At 34.5% G+C, this 27,869-nt stretch overlaps 2 protein-coding genes across 3 annotated transcripts; one reads left to right on the top strand and one right to left on the bottom strand.

Moving 5' to 3' along the window:
• The first annotated feature begins 346 nt into the window (after positions 1–346).
• On the top strand, positions 347–20,252 carry LOC133186827 (tyrosine-protein kinase BAZ1B-like). 2 transcript variants are annotated; one of them, XM_061322171.1, is made up of 34 exons: positions 347–563; positions 1,212–1,387; positions 1,574–1,679; positions 1,846–1,888; positions 2,094–2,186; positions 2,341–2,417; positions 2,598–2,763; positions 2,967–3,287; positions 3,392–3,505; positions 3,643–3,962; positions 4,232–4,328; positions 5,352–5,523; positions 5,896–5,999; positions 6,114–6,263; positions 6,737–6,894; positions 7,977–8,119; positions 8,511–8,700; positions 9,238–9,304; positions 10,335–10,449; positions 10,592–10,715; positions 10,987–11,151; positions 11,519–11,579; positions 11,790–11,828; positions 12,712–12,819; positions 13,077–13,197; positions 14,365–14,501; positions 14,595–14,735; positions 14,818–14,892; positions 16,860–16,990; positions 17,184–17,275; positions 17,486–17,766; positions 18,087–18,164; positions 18,266–18,409; positions 19,069–20,252. In XM_061322171.1, exons 1-34 carry the CDS (start codon positions 451–453, stop codon positions 19,189–19,191), a joined length of 4,545 nt encoding a protein of 1,514 aa, XP_061178155.1. In that variant the 5' UTR covers positions 347–450; the 3' UTR covers positions 19,192–20,252. The 2 variants fall into 2 exon arrangements, with proteins under 2 accessions (XP_061178155.1, XP_061178156.1); XM_061322172.1 differs by lacking the exon at positions 11,790–11,828.
• Positions 20,253–23,349: 3,097 nt separating this feature from the next.
• On the bottom strand, positions 23,350–27,824 carry LOC133186540 (uncharacterized). Its single transcript, XM_061321772.1, has 4 exons — positions 27,792–27,824; positions 27,513–27,708; positions 24,987–25,334; positions 23,350–24,848 (listed from the first exon to the last, which is right to left on the bottom strand). The coding sequence occupies exons 1-4, from the start codon at positions 27,822–27,824 to the stop codon at positions 23,350–23,352; spliced, it is 2,076 nt and encodes a 691-aa protein (XP_061177756.1).
• Between the last annotated feature and the right edge of the window lie 45 nt (positions 27,825–27,869).

Below are 27,869 nucleotides of genomic sequence, written 5' to 3' on the forward strand. Positions count from 1 at the left end.
CGGGAAAATTTATGTAATTATTCTTTAGTAAAATTTATTAATTAGAATGTTCCTTGAAGGTGGAAGATGAATTTATATAGATTAAACAGCATCATATATGAAAATACAATGTTTTCAGCACTGATTTATGGCAAAAATCGCCCGAAGACCTTGACCAGTGTTGACATTGAAATCCGTTTTTATCCGTATAAAAATCTTTCAAATTTCCTTCTTTATTTTTATATTTAAAAAAAAGTGAGAGAAACATTTTGCATACGTGCAGTTTAAGTTTTTTCTTTTTTTATTTTCAATCCATCAAAAGTTAAGCGGCGTTCTTTTTTGTTCTTTGCTGCAGAGGTTTATTTATGTCACGTGATAAATTGCAGACGAAACCGCGAAGCTGCTTCCGCTCCTTCGCGCCAGATTTCAAACAACGGCGAATTTTTATGTTATTAATGGTAAAAAAGGATAATGCCGCTGTTTGGTAAGAAGATATTTAGTACAGTAAAGCCTTTAACTGATAAAGAACCGAATGAGACGATCTACACGATACCACATACCAAGGAACAGTTCAGATCCAAAGAGTATCCTTTGAAAACAATCACCTGTGAAAAAAATTCAACATGGCCGCGCTCATGGCATCAACAGCGCAATATTCATCAGGGCGAATTAAAATTAAATTACTGAGCTGTGATCATTATTTAGTTAGTAGTTTTAATGTCCTTGTACATGTTTAGCTTTGTATAATAAGTATAAGTAAGAACATGACCGACAAAGTCGATTATCTCAGGCCGGCAAGTTCCATTGATCCTGAAAGAGAAATGGTCTATTGGAGAATAAAGACATAAAATTCGAAACGAAAAATGACAAAAATAACAGTGATCAAAATTCGTTTTCACTGTTGCTTATTGATATTTGCAATAAATGCTTTTGTATACATTTCTGGATAAATTGATTATTATTGGAGGTTTAAAATTGACAGAATTGATAGATTATTTGTAATGATGTTGTAAACATGTATCATTCCATTATAATATTATTGTCCACAAGGAAATATATGATTTTGTGAAAATGCCATTGAATTTGGTAAGATTCATGGTATAAACTTTTTAACTTGAATTTTCTCTGTCTTTTCATCACTTTTGGGAATTAAAACATTGACAGCTCCATGGAACTTCATTTATACAGATTTATTAATCATTGAATGCTATATCAGCCTTAACAGTATGAAGGGAATACACAAAACGTTTGTCGTGGTATAAGGAGAAAATCTGGACATGCAAGTGTACAGGCCATGTGAACCTGACGCATGAAGAAGCATGGAATTCTGAAAAGCAGGTTCTCAAAGTCTTGAAAAATCAGTTCCAGACTGCTTATGAGAAACCAGTACTACAGTTAGTCCACCACAGTAAGATAACTTTAGCACTATTCTTAAATTGTTGTTCATTCCAATCTTAAAAAGTTCATTAGAGGCTATGATATGTAGAGTAAAAGTAATTCCATTGTAGGGTTTGTTTTTGTTACTCAAAATTTAATGCTCTTGAAATCAAATAATTATAAACAAAAACTAAAATTGTACTTTTGTTTTGAACAGGTACTCTTCCTCTTGAAAGCATTGTTGATCAAGCTTGGCTCAAACTGCAGCAGGTGCTCTGCATAGGAGAAAAGGTTGTTTTAAAGATAAAGGCTGCTGGAAAAACGTGCGTTGAATTAAAGTGCATGGTGACTATAAAATGGGAGACAAGCTTGAAATTTCACAATCCATTCATGATAATGTTGTATAATTTTTCTAATCCTGATGCTGCATTTTAGCTGTTTCTGAGAAAATCATATTAGATTTAATAAACAATATTCTTTGTATCACAGAATTCAAGGTGTGGTTGTGAAAGTGGACACAGCAGGATGCCAGGTAACTAGTCAAAATATAAAACTAACAATCATCTCAAGCCACTCATAATCATAACCTATCTATACAGAGGTAAAATATGTAGCATAATTGAAAAATCCCATGCCTTTTGTTTTAAACATTTCTGTTGTATATTTTATTAATCCTTATATGAATACATGTACTTGTAAAATACAGTTAATGATTAAATTTTGATTAATTTTTTAAGGTGAACCCCACTAGCAACTGTAGCTCTCCCTCAAGTGACAAAGAAAACAAGGCTGAAGAGGGAAACTCGCCCAAAAAATGGACCCCACCCAAGGTAAGGCAGCTCATTAATAAATATGCCTTTACATATCATTGAGAATCATTAATTTATTAAAAAATTTGATAAAAGATACTTGACATTTACATATGAATTGTTCCTACTTCTTAAGTGTAAGTTAAATTAGATGTACAAATGTTGTCTTTGTCAGTTACTGCCTTACAAGTACAGCTTCCGTCTAGAGGGAGAAGACAAAATTATTAATGCAGTTCCAGCTTCAGATCTTCAGTGAGTAAGACTAAGGAATTATTAAAGTTATCAAAGGGCATTTAAAAAGTTCTGATAATTTCTGATAAAATGTTAACTGTTTAATAGGAATTAATCTTTTTGTTGTCATTGAAAAGATCAAGTAAATGAAATAAAAAAAAAAAACTAAGTAGATTTCTAATCTGATTCGTCTGTTTGTAGGCGGACAGATAAGCCTCCATCTAAGGAACTCATCCGACTGTTCATCCGAGCCAATTCCGTCAGGTCTGGGCAGAACCCCACCAGTCCGTGGGTCGTGGATGAAAATAAAGTCAAGGAGTTTAATCTACCCAACAAGTTTAATGATTTCTTCTTGTCACCTGTCAAGGTGAATATAGATTACCAGATTGTCAATACAGCAATAAATTTAAATAGAAAATTCTGAAAATATCTATTCATTCACCATTCTCTACAACATTATAAATTATTTACAAAGAAATGTAATAAGCTGACAGTTACGCATATACTAGGTATATGCTTAAAGTATGAATTAAAACAATGTCTGTACATGTAACTGTGATCACTCAACAGGTGGCAGAGGTGGCAAAGAAAGCAGAGGAAGAAAGGGCAAAGAAAAGAAAGTCCACAGGAAAGCATGATTCTTCATCCTCTAAAAAACTGAAGAAAATGAAAGGAGAAGAAAAGAGCAAGGATAACAAAAAACAAATGACTCTGTCGCCACTGAAAAAGAAAGTGTCAAAGACGCCGACCAAGTCTTCAGATGATGATGTACAAATCATTGAGAATTCAGACTCTGAGAGTGATGAAGATAAGCCATTAGCCAAACTGAACAAATCTAGTCCCTCCAAAAAGACCTCAGAGAAAAAAGAAAAGAAGCAGAAAGTAAAAAAGGTAATTATTCTAAGATAGCAAGAATTGATGCTGAATTTTTACTTTGGGTAGCATTTACGTGAATGATATCAAAGGTGATTATTTTCTGCATGGTATCTCTATAGGAAAAGAAAGAAAAGACCCCAAAGAAAGATGGTAAGAAGAAAAAGGAAAAACTAGAATCTGCTGACAGTGATGATGAGCCCCTTGCAAAGTTGAAAAAGTCCCCCTCTAAAAAGGTAATGAAGTTCAATACTGTTGTCAGTATTCATAGTGTCTACTTTGTGTGAACGCATCCATAAAAGAGGCATTTATACAATGCACAGATACGTGATTTAACTACAGCACATATTAAAATACACTTGTTCCCTGACAGGGTATGAAGCAGATGACATTATTTGATTTATCAAAGAAAAAAGGGATGAAAACCCCAGACAAAAAGAAAATGGGATCTTTAAGAACACCAGAAAAAGGCAACAAAACACCAGATCGACCAATTAAATCTCCCACCAGCAAAACCCCAGCCATTGTGTCTAAAATGGTCAGGGCCTTCAAACTGAAAGAGGAAGCAAAATTAAAGAACTTGGCTGTAAAAGCAGCTGATATACTGACTGTCAATCAGATGAAAAAACTACCCTCGGACATTAAAGACCTCGTCAACAAACGATTCGAAAAGATTCAGGAAAAGAAGAAACTGTAATTTGTGTATTCTCAAGTTTTACGATCATAGTTCATGTAACACCATAAAAATGACAAAATCAAGTTTCAACGAGATAGAATCAGACACAATTATTATTGTGTCATACAGAATTTTTTTACCTGGTTAATTTTATATGATCTGTTTATGTATATATCTGAATTTCAGATAACAAAAGAAAAGCTGTGTGAAATGGTGACAAGTTTTCTCTTGTCTATGCAAGTTTGTTTTGACATATTTTAAATTGAGCACAAACTTTATTTGACAGTGCCAGCATGACTGAGGAGGAAAAGGCAAATTACATGAAAGAGAAGAAAGAGAAACAAAAACAGGAAATGAGAGAAAAGCAGCTGAAACTCAGACAGGTACGTATTAGTACATATATAACATTAATATCAACTCAGACAGGTAAAGTGCTCATTTTCCTTCAATGTCAGTTTTGAAATGCATATCCTTGAGATCACTTGGTATCCTTCCAAAATATGACTATACACTACATAAGACCATCAATATACACAATAGATTCTGTATTTAATATTTAGAATTAATAATGAATATTGCATTAGAGAACATTCATTTACATAACCATGGTTGTGGATAACCGCTTGCCCACTAGCCAATACAGTAAAATTTGCTTTGAGTGATTAGATATTATAAAGCTGAACACCCACAAGGCGAACAATTTTTTTCTGGAACATGATCACATTTCACTTTTATTTTGTATATACTTGTAGTTTTGGTAAAATGCTCTAACCAAGATTATTTGTGTTGTGTCCAAAGCAGATAGCTCAAACATGTACATGGCATAGACCAAACATGATGATTTATCGAAGCAGTTAAGAAACAAATTACTTGAATGAATATGAAGGCAAACATTTGAGGTTGTTCTTGTAGAAATGTTTGAATAATCGGTTATGGTTGTCATACACTCCAACCAGGATGTCTTATAATTTGGCCCCCTTGTTAAAAACACCAAAATGTAACAAATGTACATGTTTTATTGGATAAGATTTTAAAAAAGATAAATATCTATTGAAACTTCGAACACTGCAAATATATTGATGACTATGAACAAAAAAGAAATTTTTTTTTTTTAAAAAATCAAGAAACATTTTACTATTGTTATTTTTTAATTTATAAGTAATGTGGGCCCATGCATCACATTGTGGTCCCTTAAACTTTAAAAAATGGGGTTAGGGGCCCACATGGCCCCCAATGTTTCAACTGTTAACCACAACCCTGTCATTCTAAATAGAATTGAAAGGGACATACATGTATTTTTTTTTTTAATCATACAAGTTACAGAAAAGGAATGTATATGTAAACGTTTAATGGAAGTAACATATTTGAAATAAATTGATCTCTGTATGATTTGTCTTCCAACACAGAAATTTGAGGATCAGGAGTTATCTAACCTGAAGCCTCTACCAGCTCCAAAATTAGTGACCACCCCTGAGGGACTGCCTAATGAGCTGTTTGGGGACATCACCATGGTGACAGAGTTTGTCAGCTGTTACTCAGGACTTCTGATGCCAAAAGATGACTACCCTATATATACAGGTGAATAGATAAATATGCATTTGTAATTTTACTCCTAACAATACATGTATGACAAATTCAAAGAAGTTACAGAGCACTGAAAACAATTATATAGTCTTGTAGAAAAAAAAAAATCTTGAAGAAGTTCATAAAGTAGCTTATACATTAAATAAAGGGTATGAGATGTTCTGTGATAATTCTCAAATAATTACAGAAATTGTCATGTGGAAAAGGTCAGTGCAACAAGATCTTTGTGTTTCTTGATTAGGTATAAAGACTAATTTTATCCCTGCATTTCTTTAAAAAAACATTATATATGTACTTTATACACTCTACATGTATGTGCAGTTGATAGAGGCCATTTACAATGTAATATTTTGCTTTCTTTGTAAGATGCCTTAATGAAGGCTCTGTGCAGTGGTAAGGAAGGCTTCCTGTACATTGGTCGAGTCCTGGTAGTTCTACTTCAGACTCTTCTGCAGGATCAGATATCAGAGGTTTGTCTTGTCCTTAATTCAGCAGCAAATTAGGAAAAGACAGCTCTTACTGAAATTCATTTTAAAATTAACCCATATGTGCATTATATTGTTAAGAGTTGAATATTTCTACAGGATTACCAGGAGATGCGTGTGTCCCTTAGTGACATTCCTGTGAACCCGTACACGGCCTCGGAGTTGGTTCGGCTCTGTCTGAGGAGACAAGATGTCGAGGATCAGAGTACGAGTAATGTCAGCACTGACACGGATCTAGATGAGGAAGTGGTAAACACTGCTAATTTAACGTTGAATACATGTTCATGTAAATACTGTACAAGTGGAATTTTTATCGAGATGCAAATTTAGAAAATTTTCCTAAAAATTTTGATATTTTATTTTTGTGAGAAGTAATTTTAGCAATTTTGTGATACATAGAAAGATAATGATAACCTCCGATGTGGAATGAATTATCTCAACAACCTCGCTAAAAATGCCAAAATTGAATCCTTGCTAAAATTTCTGCTTATACAGTAGGTTATAGAGAATTCAAAATTTGTAAATTCAACCTTTACTCCTTTTTTTTCCTTTATTTGAAAAGTCATTGTCTCTAAATGATAGAATCCTTGATGCAACAGGATAACAATGAAGCAAAATCATCCATCCATGGCAGCTCATTATAAGTGTGTTATACTGTACATATGAAAAACAGTAGTATTTGAGTCATTTGTTGCTTATAAAAAGATTTCTCTTCTTTACAGTCAGATGACATTATTCAGCAGTTGGAAACCCAGGAATTCTTTATGTTAGACCCAGTGCAGAAAATTCAGATCCTTAAGGGCCTGTGTCTGAGAATCATGGGAACCTATTCTGTCCAGGATTACATGGAGGAAAAACAGCAGGAAGCCACACAACTCTGGTCAGTATCAAATAGACCTTAACCAACTCTTGTCAGTAAATGGATCTTAAATCCAAAACAACAACTCTGGTAATTGGTCATTCTCTATTGGACATTAAATTAACCAGACTCTGGTTAGTTAAACTGACATACCTAACTCTGGTCAGTATCAAGTATAGTGGACCTTAAACTGGCATACCCAACTCTGGTCATTTTCAAGTATAGTGGACCTTCAACTGACATACCCAACTCTAGTGTTGGGTATGTCAGTTGAAGGTCCACTATACTTGAAAATGACCGATCTGTTTCAAATAGACTTTAAGCTAACATAAGCCAACTCTGACCAGTGTAAAAAAAAAATAGATCAAAGAGCATTTAGGTGTTATGATTTAAAAGTAGCTACATCTTTATTTCTGGTAGACAGTGTGTATTGAACAGAAGTATCATATTGAACCACTTATAGTTACATATCTTCTCAAAGTAAAATCAGAACTGAAAAGTTGACAAATGTTAGGTTTACTGGGTTTTATTTAAAGTGATTTATTTTCAGGAAAACAAAATTAAAAGAGATGAAATCAAAGAATGATCAAAGTAAAACCAGAACTGAAAAGTTGACAAATGTTAGGTTTACTGGGTTTTATTTGAAGTGATTTATTTTCAGGAAAACAAAATTAAAAGAGATGAAATCAAAGAATGATCAAAGTAAAACCAGAACTGAAAAGTTGACAGTTCTTAGGTTTACTGGGTTTTATATAAAGTGATTTATTTTCAGGAAAACAAAATTAAAAGAGGTGAAATCAAAGAATGATCAAAGTAAAACCAGAACTGAAAAGTTGACAGTTCTTAGGTTTACTGGGTTTTATATAAAGTGATTTATTTTCAGGAAAACAAAATTAAAAGAGATGAAATCAAAGAATGATCAAAGTAAAACCAGAACTGAAAGTTGACAGTTCTTAGGTTTACTGGGTTTTATATAAAGTGATTTATTTTCAGGAAAACAAAATTAAAAGAGATGAAATCAAAGAATGATCAAAGTAAAACCAGAACTGAAAGTTGACAGTTCTTAGGTTTACTGGGTTTTATTTGAAGTGATTTATTTTCAGGAAAACAAAATTAAAAGAGATGAAATCAAAGAATGATGAACTGAAAAAAGTAAAGAATAAGAAGGGACTGGTGAATGGGGAGGAACCAACCAAAGCCAAAGAGGGGGAGGGGGAAAATCAGGGGAAGGAGGAGGATCCTAATAGTAAGTCATCTACTGTATTTGATTAAAGCTGCTACATATATCTTTATGTTAAAAAATATATTTCACTGAGAATAGGAAAGTAATTTCTTGTCATTATATGAGTAAATGATTATTTTTCTGTTGAATTTTATGGGTTATTACCTACTTAGCCCAATAACTACAAAATTTCTTTGAAAAAAAAGGTCAGTCATAAAACTAATGCTACTGTCAACCTCTATCTCAACTTGTGTGGACCATTAAAAACACTTCGAGATATCCAATGTTCAAGAAAACAAGGTTAAAAAATTTAAAGAAAAAGTGGTTGAGACTTAAAATTCACTTTAGCATATCCAAGGTATTTGAAATATGGTGTTCAAGATACTGAAGTTCAACTGTATTTGCTGTTTTTCAGGGGATATTTTAATTACCCATTTTTATGGGAAACAGGCAGTAGAAAGTGATGGATCTAAACCAGGGACCCCCACACCTATGGATTCAGCCGAGGAGAAGGATGACCTGGCGTCGGTGGTCAAAAGACGTAGAATCACCACGGCCCAGGCATTAGCTGAAAAGAAGAAAAAGGAGGAGGAGGACAGGTTAAGGTAGTGGACTGAGGAATTTTGTGACTGAGGTTCATTAATAAAAGTACTGGATACAGGGAGAATTCCTCCCACCTCCTACCCCTTTTATTTTTTACCTCATCGGAAGTGGGCAAATTTGAAATGGAGCCAATTCAAATCAAATTGCATTATTTCTTTAACACAACTTTGTCTGAATGAATTTAAAATGGGACATAATTGTTCAAATGTGAGAGAAGGCGAAAGTAACAAAAAATAGCCCTTTATACAGTAAACCATAGTTTATATATCACAGCCTGAGGGCTAACCAAAATTGTTACATTTTAATGTGTACATGTGCATGTATATTCATTTTTTATCCCATTTTATTGAACATATTGATTGACATGTAAGAAGATATCCGCTAGCATTGATTGATTTACGTGTAGATGTATTTTATGTGTTAATGGAGTTATGTTATACTAAAGTGGTTAGAATCAAGTGGAGAGTTGTATAGGTACATTTAATAGTACATGCGCTTTAGTGAATTTGTACTTATACTGTATTGTGTATTTGATACAGGAGGCAAAAAGAAGCTGAAATATACAAGAAAGAAATAGAGATGGAGAAATTTGAGAAAAAGTTTACAGTAAGTTTAACAAAGCATGAGCCACAATGTTCATCCTCTGTTATTAATGTTTTGATATAAAAGTTATAATAATTAACACCTTCATTAATTGTACATTTACATACATATTAAGAATTCAATAATGTCTTTTTTGTCAGGAGACTTTACATTGTATTCAGGGATTTATCAGTACCTTCTCAGGGGCAGAAATTCGGCCCCATTCCCAATTGAAAATGAGTTCAATTTTTCCCAATTTGGCAGTATTTTTTCCCAATTGGTGAACAATGCTTTGATATGTAATTATCTTGGGAAAAACTCAGTAAAATTGTCAGTTTGTCTGTAATTTTCCTCTATTTATCTCATTTAGCAAAGCTACAGTTATAAGATGTTGAAAAACATTGTAAGTAAAAATCGTCGACTTTTAATCCAAATTTTCTCCGTTTTTCTGAAAATGATGATATTGTTTAATGATACAGATTTATTAAGTTATTTTCCACCTACTCAATTGATCTACAAGTGAATGGTAAGAACTGTAGGCATACATTTCAGATGGAAATATATATTTTCAGTGCATTTTTACATATTAAAAGAGGACTTTGAGAAAATGTGTACTTAGTATCATTTTTTGCAGGAGGTTTATAATCTCCAGAAACAGATTCTAATCACCTAAACTGGAATCTCATAAACACATGTACTACCCTAAGTTGTATAAATACTTTATACCCATTGAAATCAAATTTAGTTTTATTAGTCTATTATTCATTATCATAATTGATCATGTATGATGAAGTTGTCTGTCTGGTTGCCCAGATTAGAGTTCATGCTAAAATGTTAAATGAGTTACACCTGAGTACATGATGTTTGCCATATTTTTATTTTTCCCAATTTCATCAAAAAGTCGATAATTTTTTCCCAATTCCCTAAAAATGGCGTTTCCCAAAATAGGCTGATAAATCCCTGGTATTTGAATTTGAAAAGTTGTGCTGTGAGTAACATTTTACATATGTGCATGTATGTAATAAACAAAATTTCACTTGTAAAAAATTTGCAGGAAGGGATAGCTCTTGCTAAGGCTGTGCTAAGACAAACTCCGATAGGAACGGATCGTAACCATAACAGATACTGGGTGTTTTCACAGACCACACCAGGACTTTACATTGAAAAAGGCAAGCTTTGACATCAACACTTTTCAGATTTGTTTTTACAATTCCTTACTTTGATTTGTAGTTTTTAGAAGCACCAAGAGTGACCCTATGTGCTTGTGTAGACTGTAAACCAGGAGCTCATTGTTTATGTCTTGTCTAATAGGATGGGTAACGGATTACATTGACTATAACGTCCCCAAATCTGAAGAATCGGATGATTCTGACGATGACGTGGTGGTGACAGAAGATGGTCCATTGTCCGAGTCACGGACAGCTGCTGAGAAAACGTAAACATTGTTCTCTTCATCTTGTCAAAGATCTGAATCTGACATGTATTTTGCAAGAATAATTTCCCTTCTGATTTTCAATAGGCATTAAATTTCAAAATGTCAACAATATTTAAAGAGATGGAGAATAAACATCCATGGGCCTTGCATTTTATTGGAAAATCTTTCAAAGAAAGTTGATGTGTTTGATTTTAAGGCACACAATTTTGGTCAGATCAAGTTCAAGTTACATTGAGATGGAATATCACTGTCTAATGTCATGTGATTTTAGAGCTCCCAAAATTGGACAGAATCTGTGGTTTACGTACGACTCGGTCAAAGACCTCGACATTCTGATAGATAGTCTCCACCCACAGGGGATCCGAGAAAATCATCTACGAGCCGAACTCAAAAAGAGATATGATATTGTACACAAAGCTGTGATACGAGCCAACAGGTACTGTAACAAATGAGTCTTACTGTAAAGGTTAATTGATGGTTTCAACCATGTTAAATGTACATATATGTTCATGTATTTGTTAATTTTCCTAATTAGATTTACAGTTCTACAGCTGTAAGTCACTTTATTTGTGAGGACTTTATTTTTGCGTAATTACGCAATACTGTCTGCTCACCAAAAATTTTTATTCTCACGTATATTTAAAAATTAAAAAATTATGCACAAAAATAACCAGAATTTTGTGAAAAGTTTTTCACTTTTAAATACATGTAAGAAGTGACTGTCCCGCAAAAATAAGGTGTCCTGATAATTTGGTGATCTACTACATGTCCATTTCAACACTGGTAACTTCTCTCCTTTGTAGAACCAATTTAGAACTCAGGGATTGTGACGGAGAAAAGGGATTGATGGAAGCTTATAAAAAGGTCAGTATTATTTCAGATTCTTGATACACATTTGATTGATTGGTCTTTAAACTTTGACAATATTTTGCACTGTCCAGATGTTGATAGTTGATACACAAGATGATGTTGAATTTTTCTTTTAGTTATTTTTCTTATGTTATAAGTTTATACTGTAAAAGTAAATTGTTCAATTAAAATTCTCCCCTGAAAATAACCTTTTGTCTTCATTAGACATCGGAGTACAATGAGAATGAGGCTCACTTTAAAAAGGTATGACATCATGAACGTCACTCATCATCATTGTACTGGATAATGTATAACATGCTTACCTGGCTTCATTTTTCATGATTTTTTTAAAGCAGCTCAATAAAGTGTCATCTATATTTTTGCTCTAAATTTGTTTATTTCTCTTTCATAAAACTGTTTCAGGTTGTCATGCACTAAATCATAAAATTGTTCCAGATCTTCATGCACTAAACATTGAATGAATTCCATCCTTTTTCATATGACATTTCATATCTTCCCTAAGCTACACCTTTGTAAAAATTAAAACAAAAAGTTGATTGCACTTTTTTTTACCTCCACATTCTGAACTGACACTGATTTTTGTATGGAATTTTTGTGTGAGTGATTTGCATTGGATTAAAATGGCATGGAAAAAATCAATACATTTACAGTCTTAGGCAGACAATTAAAAAAAAAAATGATTTCTTTGATGTTCTCCGACCATCCCATCAAAATCACCCCACTCAATCATTTTTTTTTAGGACATTCAATACTATTGTTTTTAAAGATAGGATTTATCATTTCTATGAAATACTTCATAGATTAAAAGTTTTCACAATAATAGCTATTAAGTCTGTTTAGCTGTCAGGTGCCTATAATAAAAATTTCTAAGTTTGTGTTTTTTTTATGATGAATATAAGTGTTAGAAAATTATTGAAAAAAAAACTACCTGGATTCTACCTTCCTTCCCACCTTGAAAAATGTGGGTTGGGGTACGTCAAACAAGAAAATTTTAATGATGGCCTTATTTTATTATTGATAGTAAATGTGCATGTGTATGTAGTACAGTAAACTGTTAAAACTCTATACAAATAAGATGAACCACTGCTGCTGCCGCTGTAAATGAGATGAATCTGTTAATTTTCAGGAGTTGTTGGACACGGAGCTGAGGTTACGGAATGGAGGACTAGGAGGAGTGGATGATTTCCCTGTGTGGGAGAAAAAACTAGAGACTTCAGCAGACTTAACAGGCATGGTGAGTTTAGGTTCTGTGTAATAAAAAGTTATTCAAGGTATAGGAAAATGTGTGTTATGACAAGCTCATGTGACAGGCAAAATTACTTGTCTATAATTACATGTATATGCAATTTATGAAGAATTTTTTTCATTCATTTAAAAAAAAAGAAACGTTTTCTCCATGTCAATTGCTTGAAACTCACCATTCTTGAAAAACAATGAAGTGCACAAACAAGGGAGATGTCACGTAAAATTGAATTCCATTTTTGTTTTCAGGCGGAGTGCCTGTTAGAAGTGCAGGAGAATGTGCTAGAGAAGTTTCGTCAGGGTATCATGGCTGTGAGTAAGAAGAAGATTCTGGTCAAATCTGGGGATGACAGTGACGCAGAGGAGAAAGGTATGTCTCTTGTTCTGAAAATCTTACACTGACATGTTCTCTCAGCAAAATCCTTTTATTCCTCCATTAACCTTTTCATATACATGTAGCTATTTAGCTCTCCTTGATAAAGTAGAGATGAGCTTTTGCTTTACTGTCTGTGTCAGCATTAGGTTTTAGGAGGAAGTCTATTCCCAAGTAACTGTATATCCCACCAGGCCCAGTCTTTTATGGATTATGCATCTAAGGATGTATGCTATCAAACTTGCTTTGGATGATGGAGCCAACCTACATTTTGCAGTTGAGTTGAGCAAGTCCATTCCTAAGTAACTACATGTATAAGCCCTATATTGACCATACTTGCATGGATGATACATCTAAGGATGCACACAACCAGGCTTGCTTCGGATGCTGGATCTGACATAGATTTTGCAGATGAGTAAGTTAAAGTTTTTTGAGCAAGTCCATTCCAAGTAAATATAAACCCTACTTGACAAAACTTGCAAGGATGATGCATGGATGATGGATGATGCATCTAATCTTGAACACTACCAGACTTGCTTCAGATGCTGGATCTGTCCTACATTTTCCAGTTGAGTGACCAGTTAAAGAGTTTTTGGAGCTAGTCCATTCCCAAGTAACTATAAGCCCTATGTTGACCAAACTAAAGGATGATGTAACTAGGTGTGCACACTAACAGAACATTTATTTGCTGTTGTGGGACTTTGTCTTATTTCTAGATAATATTACTCAAGGTGAGCTTTGTAATCTTTTGATTATCCACGTTCATGAAAGGGAAAAACAGGACAAGTTTTGACATTTTGGATTCTTCAAACACTTTTGGGTGATTAAGCAGGTCAGAAAGCTGTACAGTATATTGATGTACTGTAGATCACTTTTTATTCGCTAGAACTTTATTTTGGCATAATTACACGAGACAGTCTGCTCGCGAAAATGTCATTCTCTGGTATATTTGTAGTATAAAAGATTATATAGAACAATAATCAGAGTTCGTGAAAATTATGTCTCGCTTATAATTACCAAATGGCCATCTCACGAAATTAAAGTGTCGCCAAAATCTGGTGATCTACTGTACGTAGATCTCTTATGATAAAGATGATGAATTAATTGTACTAGAATCACTATTTTGTCAGTACATAGCATTAAGTTCAGTTTTTGATGTTACAGAGGAAGAGATCACAGTTTGTCTGGGTATATCTAAGTGGCGAGAGGCAGTGGAGAATGCTAGTACCTTGTCAAGACTTCATGTTCTCTTCGGCATCCTGGAAGCTTGTATAAAGTGGGAAAAATCAGCTGAAAATGCGGTACAGTTTTACACAATATATATTGTCTGATTGAATTACTGATTGAAACAAAATAAAAGATGAATATAACTGTGCTTGATTTGTTATTTCCAGAAATGTAAGATCTGTCGTAAGAAAGGAGATGATTCGGCTTTGTTGCTATGTGACGATTGTAACCAAGCTTTCCACATGCATTGCCTACGGCCAGCTCTCTTTGAGATTCCTAAAGGCGACTGGTTATGTCCAGCCTGCGATGTATGTTGAACTTCAAAAAACTAAGATCATTCTTTCTTACAAAATTTTATATTACAACGTAATTACTATAATTATTTTTCAGCCAAATCATTCAAGAAGACGAGTTCGGGATTACCCTAAAAACTACCATGTATCAGATTCAAATGATGAAGCAAGTGTAAGTAGGAATAGATCATTTAGAGGGATTACTCTAAATACTACCATGTCAGATTCAAATGATGAGTCTAGTGTAAGTACATGTATGAATGGATGAATGTATGAATGAAAATGTACATATTTAAGCCCACTCAAAATTTAGCACAATATTCCTCATCAACATATCTGAATGATCATTCATAAGCACAGTTGGAGCATAGTTACTCTATATATTTTGAACATATATCTGTGTGTATTTGAATTTGTGGACATAAAGCAATGCAAAAAGTGCGAAATTGTGATTGCCTGACGCCACGTGCGTCAGGCAGTATAAGGATTAAAATTTTCAAGATCCGAAACTGAGCGATCATTCTTAATGAACTAGATTTTCTGGAAGCTGATTTACACTGGAATTTGTTACCTGCATTTAAACTAATACAGTTTGCTGCAGAAATAATCGTATTACTGATGCAAAATAATGATGTGTTTAATTCCTTCAATTTTTTGGCATGCACATGTTTATTCTTTGCGATTCTTTGTACGGGCATGTCCGTGTAACACTTTGTCTGCGTTACTAAACTACTGGATCAGTCCATTTGCCTTCTACAAAAGGGGTGACACAATCATTTCGCGCCAAATGTCACATGTATATTATCTTCGCGCCTTTTTCTTGGGTTGTTCTATTGAATGGGTGTGATAGCTTCTATGGAAATAAATAACGTTTATTCTTTTAACCTGATTCTTAAACTTCAGATTTTTTATTAACCGTAAATTTTATCTCAGTTTTAAAAGAACACATTGTATATGGGCAGGCAACACTAAAGCAATGGATTTGCTGATTATTCTTTCTATTTATCCCATAAGTGAACTAGTCCAATCATGAGCAAACTCCCTCGACCTAGTAAATGGGACATCCCTTCTTGATTCAGTCTGTTTCCCACCTTTACTTTCAACATTACATTTATTAACAATGTACGATACAAGGTTAGGTTTTTAAAAAAAGCTTAGAAAGTCAGCCAGTAGCATATTATTTAGGAATAGTAACAGACTAGAGAGAAAAAAATACGTTTAAGTCGAAAGTGATGTTGCTCGTTTGTGGTAGAAATTTGTGATGAACAAAGATAGTGACAATAGTAGGTCAGTACCCATAGAGGAATGGGCTTACATGTAACTCCCGTAAGGTTCTAAGCAAAGAATCGGCAAAATGAAGAAGACATCATGATCTGTACTAGTTTTCATTTCATATAAAAGCACGTTATTATAATTATGAGAAAGGCCTGAAATCGATTGAAAAGAAAAACTAAATAATTTTAAAACTGCACATAAAGATGTATTTTTAAACTCATTTATAATACATGTATATGGTAAGACCATCAGCGTGTGAGTTTCGTCCGGGGGGGGGGGGGGGGGGGGTGTTATTAGTATCTTGCTTTGCTCTAGCTATAAAGTGTACAGTCCATTTACTTTGAGTTCTAGAGCAGCATTGAAGCATTTTTGTCTCAAACACTTCAAGAAAAGGCAGTTAAAACGGTTCATAATTTACTTCGATGTCGAGAACAACTGAAAACAGACCAGTCTATAAAAAGAGGCCGTCTCATTAATCTATCACTGACCAGAGAAGTGCGCCCTCTAGTAAGAGAGTAAATGTAATATGAATTTCTTTAGAATCATCTAACTATTTTCCCCAAAATTATAATCTACGTTATCACACTTAGAGTTTCATCCCAACGTAACTTGTCAGCCCGTGGGCTAACTAATAAATGATTGAATAGTAGCCTGTCTTAGATATTCGTGTATCTGCAGTATTTGGTTATGAGATTTAAGAAAGTCAATTGTACATCTTGATATAAGATATTGATTGATTAGTCAGGCAAGCTTTTTGAAAAGCTATTACTTGTAACCATTTTAAGAATTCAATACAAGTACATCTGTAGTATAGAACATTTAAAAGCGGTATAAAATTACAGTGGTACTGATTTGTTTATTTAGGATGAGAGTGAAATAGAACATGAAGACAAGTGTGTACAGTGTGGCCATGATGAGAATCTTATTCTGTGTGCCAAGTGTCCATCCGCCTACCACCTGGAGTGCCACGACCCTCCTCTCCGTCGACCCCCCAGGTAAAAATACTTCCGCTTTATTAATAGATTGATTGGGTCAAACGTTACAATGTTTGAGCAAAATGTTAGAGTAAAAATTTGCGAATGATTATGAATAAAAATAATTAAATATCTAATTATTTGTGTATTCTTCAATCTGTAGATACACTGTACATGTATGTCTGAAATGTGTAAATGGAACATTTTATTGCAGGGGTCACTGGGAGTGCAACGAGTGTAAGACGGGTGTAAAAAGGTCAACCAGGTCTAAAACGGCAAGGAGAAATGCTGTAAAGAATAAGAGAGGTACGTGTATAAGCATATAAATATAGGAAAAACAGAATTTATGACAAAAAAATCAAAAAGACTTTACTGGTTGAAAAATTCATTTCTTTTGAATTCAGTAAGAGTATAGAACAAAACTTACATGTAAGTTCCTACTGACAAATAAAACTCTTCTGACTTTAAGAAAATTTGTTACAGTAGAAGTGAACTAAACATAATTTAATGTTTTAGCCCCTCCAAGGCGGCGTAATTATGAGGAGTCGGAAGGCAGCACAACAGAGGAGGAAGAAGAAGAAAGCGATGAGGAGGGTGAGGAAAGTTCTGGTACAGAGGAGGAGGAAGAGGCTCAACCTCCGAGAAAGTCACAGCGCCGATCTCAGGACACAATGGCACGACGGGGCAGGCCAGCTGCTCAGGCACGTGGCCGGGACAGGACCAGGAATAGGTCCACTGATGAAGAAATGACAGTATCACGATCAGGATCATCACGACGGGCACCGTCAGATTTATCTGTGAGTGTTCTTCTCTGTTGTCAAAGGTGCTGTAACATTGATTGTGTTTTGTTGTCCTTGTAAAGCAAAAGTCACAAATGATTTAAGGAGGCACTTTTATACTGTGATGGTATAAGCTTTAACATTAGGAATCATTATTTTGCTCCAATGTACTCTGTGATACATGAACTTAACTACACTACAAAAAACATGTTTAAAATGATTTTCAAGCTATATTAATTGTCAGTCATAGTCCTTATTAAAAAAAACTCTACCTAATTAATCACACTGAACTACTGAAGTTTTCTAAAATTCATGAGTGTCCTTGTTTTACAATATAGATATGTGAGCAGATTGTAGCCAACACCATGAAACAGAAAGCCTGCTGGCCATTCTTAAATCCTGTCAACAAAAAGGAGGTAAGGCATTTTATAGAAATTTTTATTATATACAGTATATAATGCTACATGAACTCAAGAAACAAAAGTTTTAATATTAATCTGACTCCTCTGTTGAATAGGTACCTGATTACTACCAGATCATCAAGCATCCATTAGATTTCCAGATCATTAAGGATCGACTTCAATGTCTGGTGTATGGATCTCCTCTAGAGGTGATGGAAGATGTGAAGCTGGTCTTCAATAATGCTGAGACATACAACAAAGTAAGATCATCAGTATTGCAGAGACCTATAACAAAGACTGTCAATAATGCTGAAACATAAAACAAAGTTTAACAGGAAATACATGTATATTGTTTTCATGTTTGATAAAAGGCTTATCTCATCTTTGAAAAATAGAAAATTGAGTTATTTCCCTTTATATGTCATAAAATTGATCAATGTGGCATTGTTTGACCAAGGCGGTGACTGAGAAACTATAGACTAATATATTTTTTTTGCCTAATAAAGTAAGATCTTTAGTAATGCCAAAACAATATGTTCACATACATGTATAACAAGACTTGTACTCATTACTGAGATAGCAAAATTAATGTACTGGAACAAAGCTTGGAATATAACAATAAGATAAAACAAACTGAAAGTTAAGACAAGTAACAAATTTGACTGTAACATGTTTTAAAAAGTATCATTTAAGATACTGACTTTTTAAATTGCAAAATGTTGTTCACTGATATTTTATATTGCACAATGCTTAGTGCACATACAATTTTCCTATAGTTATACATGCTGAAATAAAAATTAGTCAATAAATAAAATTAAAAAAATCAAACACTGGATGCATAAGAAGATACATATGCAGAGGAAACCATGAATAAAGGTTGTTACATGTCATTTATCAATAATTTATTTTTTAATGACAGGAGGGCAGTGAAATTCTGGATTATATGAGGGAAGTCGAGACCTACTTTTCTGAACAAATGAAGAAACATCTGCCGACATTCCCGTATTATCGACAGACCCTGACCAATGGGCATGCTGATTGACAGAATTAGTGATGCTTTCCTTGGTTTTTATAGAGTAAAATACACTGTAGCATCTGAATGTAAGGCTGGTTTATATGGCAAACAAGTGCTCCGTGTCACTCCTTTATGTGTTCTGTTTTTCAAGCAGTATTTGTTCATTAAAAACAGAGACCATGTATTAAGTAAACTCAGACTGTTCTATCTCGTACAATACCAGACACATATTCTCTGAGCTGATGGGATCATGCTCCAGGGAACTCGAATTCCTACGCTGAGTTTCAGTCTCCATCAAAAATGACCAACCTCTCTACTTATGAAATGGTTCATCTTTTTATATACTTGTCAACAATATAAAATGGATACTTTTTTCCTTCATTTTTTTATACATGTATATTACTTTATTAGAATGAACATTTCACATATTTTTAGGGTATTTTAGATTAAGTAATATTAGATAATTTATTCATTTTACATATGTGCTTTTGTGAAGAAAAAAATCATGAATATGTAGCTGAGAATGTGAATCTTTTTTGTCACAGGGTGGTGTCATCTTTTACCATTTTGTTTTTTAAGTTAAACAATGAAATCATGTTGTAACTTGTGTCACAGATTTATTTATATCAGATCACCAAGATTTCATCCAAACCCATTTTTCATTGGTCGAAAAAAGGAATGAGTACTGCAAGAAATGCAGATAAATTGTGTCATTTAAATTATGAAATGTAAAATAGGTTTTTTACAGAAAAAATAATGAGTGAACAGTTATATTTAGATTTCTTTTTACTTCATGTTCAAAATTTCACTCGACTACAAATCAAGAACTGCTTTTGTAAGAGTTACTTGAGATGGTTTAGTTTTAAAACAACAACCATCATAAGTTGTAATTTCTGAACTTAGCAACAGCAAAATGACAGGAAGGTTTACATGTGATTGTCATTCTGTTCTCAGATTCTCAAAGTACATCAAATATGAATATGCATGACAGAATCATGACTGGCATTGCTGCCTTGTACCAAATCTGTAGTATCTGTTATTTTATGGTCGATGTCTGTTAAATCTAAAATAAAATGTCAGGAAATCTCTGCCTTTGTCTCATTTACTCCACCTATCAAATATTTGAGGTGAGGCCAATCAAGTTTTTTTCTCTGTTTAGCGTCCACCTATTTTTCAAAAACCTACCTAAAAAACACCCAAGACAAAAAATAAAACACAGACTTGATAGTCATAAAAATGACGTCATTCAAGGGATTTGATTTCATTAATTTATTGTTCTTGTGGGAAGATCTATTCTTCAGCAAAATCAAGGTAGTCCGATCCTCAGGTTCTGAAAATCGGCTTTTAAGTAATTGAAAATGCTCATAAAAATGTCTCTGATTTCACAGAAACGTGAATTTACCCATGGTATTTTTTCAAAGTTCATAATTATAGTTAAAAATATTATAGAGGGAAAATTATCAAATCTCAAATATATTTTCAGGAAACGCGATTAAAAACATCAGCTATGCATTTTCTAATTGAAAATTGATCAACAAATATAATTTAGGATAGAAAAATATAGGTATCCAGGCATTTGGAGAAAATTGCATCTTTTTTATGCTTATACAGTATTTTAGTTGTTCTCTTTACTTCAATTGTTATATAATATATAGCGTAAGAAGCTTGTGCTATCATTGCTAGACATCAAATATCAGATCTAATTTCATATCATCCTAATCATTGGTATCTAATGCTAGACTAAAAGAAATTCAATTTCTGTAAAAATGAATTCATTTTTTTTTTTCTTTTATGGGGTACAAATGTCATCTTCTTACAAGACCGTTTCTAAGAATTCAAAGAACCTTGAATCATTTTGAGATGCATAAAATGAAAATTGTTGCATGAAAATATCTCAATTTCAAGCTTCATTTTGAGAGTTTTTTAATAAAATTAAGAGTTATCCTTCGTGGCTGAGGATCGGATATCCTTAAATGCTTAAAATATACCAAATATGACATATTGTAGACAAATATTTAGAGAAATTGATAGAATTCAAAGATTTCGACAAGAAAAATTAATTTCAGGACTCTTGATTTTGTTTGTTTTTTCTGATATGGAGTGTCAAAAAAACCAAAGCGGACGCTAAACAAAGAAAAAAAACTTGGAATGGCCAGATGTGTGTACCTACGGGTATATTACAGAAGTGAATCTGGAATTTGTTTTTTACAATTCTGAAATCAACAGTATAAATTGTACAATTCTCCTCAAAAGTATAGATTATCAATTGGTTTTATTGCAAAGTATTTTGCTCAAGATCTAGAAGGGCTTGGGTTATCTAAAACAATGTTAGGTCATTGATTTACTTGGTTTAGACACCAGACACTATTAATAAGGTAAACAGCATTTTTAGAAACACCAATTCAGCTTATACCTTGAGAATGTCTGTATATTCAAAGATATGAAGTGTTAATTGTCGGATTATATATGAGTGATGCTCCGCAGCCGCAACAGTATCTTAACAGAATCTGAAGATTTACCACGACTGTCAATGGACGAGTTCATTGGTTACTTCTGAAAGGTGACATAGGTTAACATTTGGGGAGTTGATATACTTGTAGCAAGCTATTTGAATTGTTGTTACTGGTGTAATATTAAATGTTGCGATGTCATTTAGAAAATACATGTAGTATTAAATTCCTAGTACATTTCAGCTGGGTTGGGTTCAAGAAAATATACTGCAACTATTAGATATATACCTGAAAATGAGTGATTTAAAAATTGGTTACAATTCACTTTTAAAAGTGGTATTTACGTCTGTGAATTAATGCTATTTTAAGTTCTATATAAAGTAAAAAGTTAAATAATTTAAAACTGCGTGATTGAGTCACTATACGTATTTTCACTGTTTTGTTTTCTAGTACATGTATTTTTTTTCAACAGAAGTTGTTGTAGCCTAATAACCTATTAGGCTTAGAATAATATTAATTATGACACTTCTAAGTTGACTTTCTACAGTTTTGAGTATCTCTGCCTGTGTTTACTTGTTTTATAATAGAAGAGAGATGCATAAAAGTTTTAAAGTCTTTGAAGAAATGACGGATTCTGGGACTGCTTACCAAATGTGCTATACTTTTGCTTAAAAATTGTTCTTTGTGGATACAGTTGATCTTGTGGGTTTTCTACGACACATCCATTTTACGTACATAGTTATTATAATAGGGAACACAATCGCGGTTTTAAAACATACGTAGGGTAAAGAAAAAATATCCATTATAAATCTTTAATTCATCCATAATAATGCGTCTTAAAAAGTGAGGGAAAATTAATATTAACGTCGATTTAGGTTGTTAAAATAGCAATAAACGAAAGAAATAGGGAAAAGAATATTTTTCAATTCCTATACTTTCTTTTTAATTCACCTGAGCCGAAGGCTCAAGTAAGCTTTGTCCGTTGTCTGTCGTTGGCGTTGTAAACTTTTCACATTTTCATCTTCTTCTCCAGAACTACTGGGCTAATTTCAACCAAAGGGTGTCCTTGGGTGAAGGGGATTCAAGTTTGTTCAAATGAAGGGCCACGCCCTCTTTTAAGGGGAGATAATTACGAAATAGCGAAAAATTAATGGCATCATTGAAAAATCTTCTTCTCAAGAACCAATGGGCCAGGAATGATGAAACTCATGTGAAATCATTGTCAGGTAGTGTAGATTCAAATTTGTTCAAATCATGACCCCTGGGGGTAGGGTGGGGCCACAGTCGACGATCAAAGACGATCCTCTGGTGGTGTAGAATCAAGTTTGTTCAAATCATGACCCCCGGGTGTAGGGTGGGGTCACAATGGACGATCAAAGTTTAACATAGGAATACATAGGAAAAATCTTTTTCTCAAGAACATGAGAGCAATGCCTGGTCATATTTATGTGAAAGAATCCTCAGGTGGTATAGATTCAAGTTTGTTCAAATCATGACCCACGGGGGTAGGGTGGAGCCACAATGGACGATCAAAGTTTAATATAGGGGTATATAGGAAAAAGCTTTTCAATACTAAACTAATTTTTGCTGTTTTCCTAGCCACAGTGCTCAGGTGAGCGATTTGGCCCCTGGGCCTCTTGTTAAGTTTAGCATTTATTTCTTCTATAACATCTTCCAATCAATAATCCTTGTAAACGAAGATTTTATTGTATAAAGGCATTGTGTAATCTTTATTTCAGAATTGTTTGACATGAAAGTCTTTACGCTTTTCCATCAGGAGCTGAACCCTCTGTCTTAATTTAGGTGTCCATAACATTTCATCCTCCATTATGTCCGGTATATGGGCTAGTATGGACTCAATACCATGGACTGCGATTCTTTCATCGTCACAGTAAAACCCCTCACTTACAGAGAATCGTTTACAAACATCAAAATAAAACAGTAAAGAGTCCTGACACAGATGTTCGTAAAACTGATACACATTATCCGCATTGTCACTTGCGCGCGCAACTATTGCCTGGAAATTTTCCATACTACCATGGACCTGAATCGCCATGTCTTTCAGTGCTGAGTTGTCTGGGTTTACCTCTAACAGACTAGCGAAGTCTAGCACTTCCTGTTTCCTTGCATGATACAGGCCTGCCGCGATGCAATGTCGGGCTAGCAAACGAGCGACCACACACCAAATACTCTCTCCGAGCGTCTCAAGTACTGTCTCCTGAGACAAAACCCCGAACAACAGATCAGACAAGTCAGACAGCAGATCAAAGGAAAATGAATCGTACTCGTGAAATAAATCCTCCAGTTGGTTCACGTTAACGACTTCCATTTGAAAATTTGCTCTTTTCATGAGGCCTTCTTGAATACATTTGATGTCGAAAAGCACTGGTTTAGTATCCATGACCCAGAAACGACTATTTGTTCCATCCATCGCAGCATTGAATAAACATAGCAATTGATGAATAATGGTAAATATTAAAAGTTTCAAAGAAGGCGTTTGGCTTTCGCAGAAATTCTGAAGCTCGGTATATAAACACTTCAAAGAACCACCGTCCAGTGAGTCAAAATCCTCCAGCTCCGTGTTATAGCAGTACCAAAAACACTTTTGTAAGAAGCAAAGCAGTCCTTGTTGTGTGAACACTTGCTTCAATGTCAGAGACAGCTCTTCCACTAAATCTGGAGCCACATTTTCTGTGATGTTCTTTTCTGGAATGAAGTAATCTGGCAAGATTCCTCTTTGTAGAAACTGGATTAAGTTTTCTAGAATCGCTCTAATGTCGTCTGTTAAACTTCCCCAATCATTTTTCTTCTCGCGAAGCCAGTAGAAGGAAGTTTTTAGCTCGTATGATGACACAGGTTTACAGTTTTTGAGGCTGGGTTTGTGCTGTAGAACTTCTTGAAGAGCAAGCTTCAGAATCATCTTAGACATGATGACTGCTTGTCTCTGTTCAAATGTCAAGGAATTTGCAAGAACTATTTCTGCTCCAGAGAACGAGAGCCGCCATTCCTTTTTCTTGAGATGTTTTGAGCTTCCTTTATGAGCCACGGGGACAATGTGACAATCTGCACCGACACAATTCTCCAGCAACTCGGCAGGCGGCCAGTTTCCCGGCCTGGGGCGACTCGTCCAGTCTTCAGCAATAGATGGCCAGTTAGTCAGTTTTATTGCAGGAACGAAGTCATGATTAATGAAGTTTCGCATACTCACATTCTCCACCTTCGTAATGGCAGGTCCTGTAAACAAGCATAAAAATCATCTAAATATCCAAGAAGTGTCGTCGATTCTGTGGTACCAAGTACTATATGAAATGACAGTTTATATATATGACCACGATTGATATTATGAATAAAAGAATCTTTCATTTTTCTTACCTGATCTTTTCTCTCCCCGACTTGGGAATTTAGTCCCTCTTCCTGTATATCGTGTATGAATTTCGATTTTATCGACCATCTCCTTCCAGAACTTTTTGAATCCCTTCCCAGAAATGACTTTTCTTCCCTTTCCCCGACCTCTGTAAACTCTTACGTAACCAGGATGTTCTGGAGAGTATTCGTAAACGTAGTGGTTACCATGGTGACTGATCTTGCTCTCCCCGGCGCAGTTTTTGGGATCGACAAGGAGAACATCTACGTCAGAGTCGCATTGTCTACCCATTGAGTGGGACGTTGAAGGTGTGGGGTATCTCCAGTGAATAGCTGTCAGATTTTGCATCTGACTCCCTATAATATGAAAAAAAATACAAGTCACGCACAAGTATTGTTTTCTGCCAATACAAATTTTGCACAAATATTGATGAATTAATTTTCAATTTAAAGTAAGATTTGAGATAATATTATAGCAATTGCCCTCTTCTCTTGATAATATTATAGCAATTGCCGTCTTCTCTAGAAACACAAAAGTGAACAGTGTGCTGCAACTGTATATCAACCCCCAGTCCTCTCGATTGCCTTCAATAATTTAAAATTTTTACATTCATTCCACAACATATAACCTCTTCCTATGGTATATAGAGTTTATTAGTCCCCTACCAGTGAAACCGGAGGGGACTATAAGTTTCCTATGAGTCTGTCTAGCTGTCCCTCTGTCTGTCCCTCTTGGTTTTCTGCACTTTTTTCCCTAAACGCTTGCAGATATTGGGCTGATTTTTGGTTTGTGAGTGTAAATTGATGCGATACAGAGCAAGTTTGCATTTCGTTCCGCTTCATCGATTTTTGATGGAATTAACGACCTTTTCAATTTTTAAGGGTTTTCCGCAATTTTTTTTCTATATGCTTGCATATAATGAGCTGATTTTTAGTATGTGACTTTACCTTGATTAGTTATAGACCAAGATTGCATTTCGTTCCGCTTCAATGATTTTTGACGGAATTATGGCATTTTCAATTTTTAACGGGAACCAGATTACACTTGCCGGTATAGGGGACTTGTATATACCGCTAATGCAATACTCTCATGAATGCTTGTTTGTAATATTTCCAAGTTTCCAACTCTTTGGGCTCCTTGATTGTTATGTAGAGTGATGTAGTTTTTACTCGATTCTGTATCCTGCAATGGGAGAAGACGTAATTACTATATCTATGTTGGTGTTTAGCTGCAGAATTGTAGCTCTCTAGGACAGACAATTCGGACAGATATACCAGAGAGCTACACATCCACCTATTGTAAAAAAGAAAAAAAAACCTACACAGTCCCCTCCGGTTTCACCGGTAGGGGACTAAAACCCTTGATTTATGTGGGGGAATATACATGGAAATAATACCCGAAGCTTTCGACAAAAAATGTCGATCACCGTCAAACCAAGGCTTTTTAAGTGTGTGGATCAGTGTCTGTCCGAATTTTCTGTCCCAGAGAGCTAGTTCTGCAATTAATTTGTCTGTTCTTCCGTCCACCTTCACAAGATCGCTGAAACTATCGAACCATTTATTGGAACTAAAGTATGTTATTACTTACGTCTTATTGGTATAACAAGGTCCTGACAAAAGGTCGATACGTGTACCCGTAGGTCAAGGTCAGTCTGTAATAAGGTAGGGAAAGTGTTTCGACAATAATTCCCTAATCGTTAAAATATCAAAATTGTTTCAAACTCAAGTGTATTATTGCTTATAACCTAAGGTGTTTAAGGTTAATTTTATAGGTCAAAGTCATCGTGTAAAGAGGTAAGAAAATGTCTTTCGATACAAACTCAAGAACCTTTAATTAGAACGCTTGGTTGTTATTGCCTATGAACTAAGGGTGTTAAGGTGTCGAAGTCTTTAAAGTCAAGATCGGTGGACAAAGAGATATATCAATCACTGGCCATGGACACAAATTAAAAATCTTTGATTAATTATAGATCTTTAGGCTTTTTGTATAGCTCATTATGAAACCATCCAAAAAATAAGTTAGTTGTATGACTATTTGGAGTTTCCTGAATGTGAACATTATGGCTCTACAATTTTTTTCCCAATGTTCTGTGACTATCCCACCTTCTACCTTCACAAAATTCCGTCTTTAGTACCTTCACTAAATTCCTTCTCTACTTTTGGTTGGTTGATTGATTGATTGTGTGTAGCATTACGTCTCGTTCGAGAATTCTTTATTCGGCACTCAGGGCCATTGAGAAGCGAGGGATCTTTATCGTGTCACGGGGCCTCGGTTTTTATAAGGTCTCACCGAAAATACCCGCAACTTTCACTTCAAAGTGCTGAGCGCTTGGCGAAGGAACATTTTTATCGACTTAGGTCAGTCGCGGCCGGGGTTTGAACCCACGACCGATCACGGAGCGAGAGCTCTACCGATTGAGCTACCGTGACGGATTACTAACGACTTCCTCGCTATCGTTAACTTCATTTTTCAGCCCTATCTCTTAAATCCAGTTAAGAAATGTCTACATAATTGAATCTGATAATCCTAATGACCTGTATAGTAAAAGGTTAGCTGTGATTTGCTTATCTCCCGAAGTTTTTCCTCAAACTTTTCGTAAGCTTTGTTCTGTTTTTCTCGTTTGTTAAAGATAATATGTCTGGAGGTTTCTACATAATTCATAAGGACACTACATATCGCCGTCACTCCTGTGTTGTACAAGTCTTCCTCGGCACCAGTTCGGGAGTAAATCTAAAATATACAAAATATTAATTCAAAAGAATTTGGGCACCTAGTTATTCCAGTCGAAGAAAGTTTTCTTTTTAATTGCATACCTTGGTTTCAATCCGACTAGTAGATTCCACCATATTACAATACTTGGCCTCCTCATTGATTGTGTTTTTAAATCGAAA

This window comes from Saccostrea echinata, unplaced genomic scaffold, assembly GCF_033153115.1.
Source record: "Saccostrea echinata isolate AGI-Se365-2 ecotype Australia unplaced genomic scaffold, CSIRO_AGI_Sech_v1 ptg000014l, whole genome shotgun sequence".
Taxonomy (NCBI): Eukaryota; Metazoa; Mollusca; class Bivalvia; order Ostreida; family Ostreidae; genus Saccostrea; species Saccostrea echinata.

Excerpts from the sequence above, each read along its gene's own strand:
- LOC133186827 (XM_061322171.1), top strand. The coding sequence starts at position 451 with ATGCCGCTGTTTGGTAAGAAGATATTTAGTACAGTAAAGCCTTTAACT. Across the intron at positions 6,895-7,976 it reads CAGGAAGCCACACAACTCTG|GAAAACAAAATTAAAAGAGA; the intron begins GTCAGTATCAAA and ends ATTTATTTTCAG. Across the intron at positions 12,820-13,076 it reads CAGCAGACTTAACAGGCATG|GCGGAGTGCCTGTTAGAAGT; the intron begins GTGAGTTTAGGT and ends TTTTGTTTTCAG.
- LOC133186540 (XM_061321772.1), bottom strand. The coding sequence starts at position 27,824 with ATGGTGGAATCTACTAGTCGGATTGAAACCAAG. Across the intron at positions 25,335-27,512 it reads GCTAACCTTTTACTATACAG|GGAGTCAGATGCAAAATCTG; the intron begins GTCATTAGGATT and ends TTCATATTATAG. Across the intron at positions 24,849-24,986 it reads TCGGGGAGAGAAAAGATCAG|GACCTGCCATTACGAAGGTG; the intron begins GTAAGAAAAATG and ends GCTTGTTTACAG.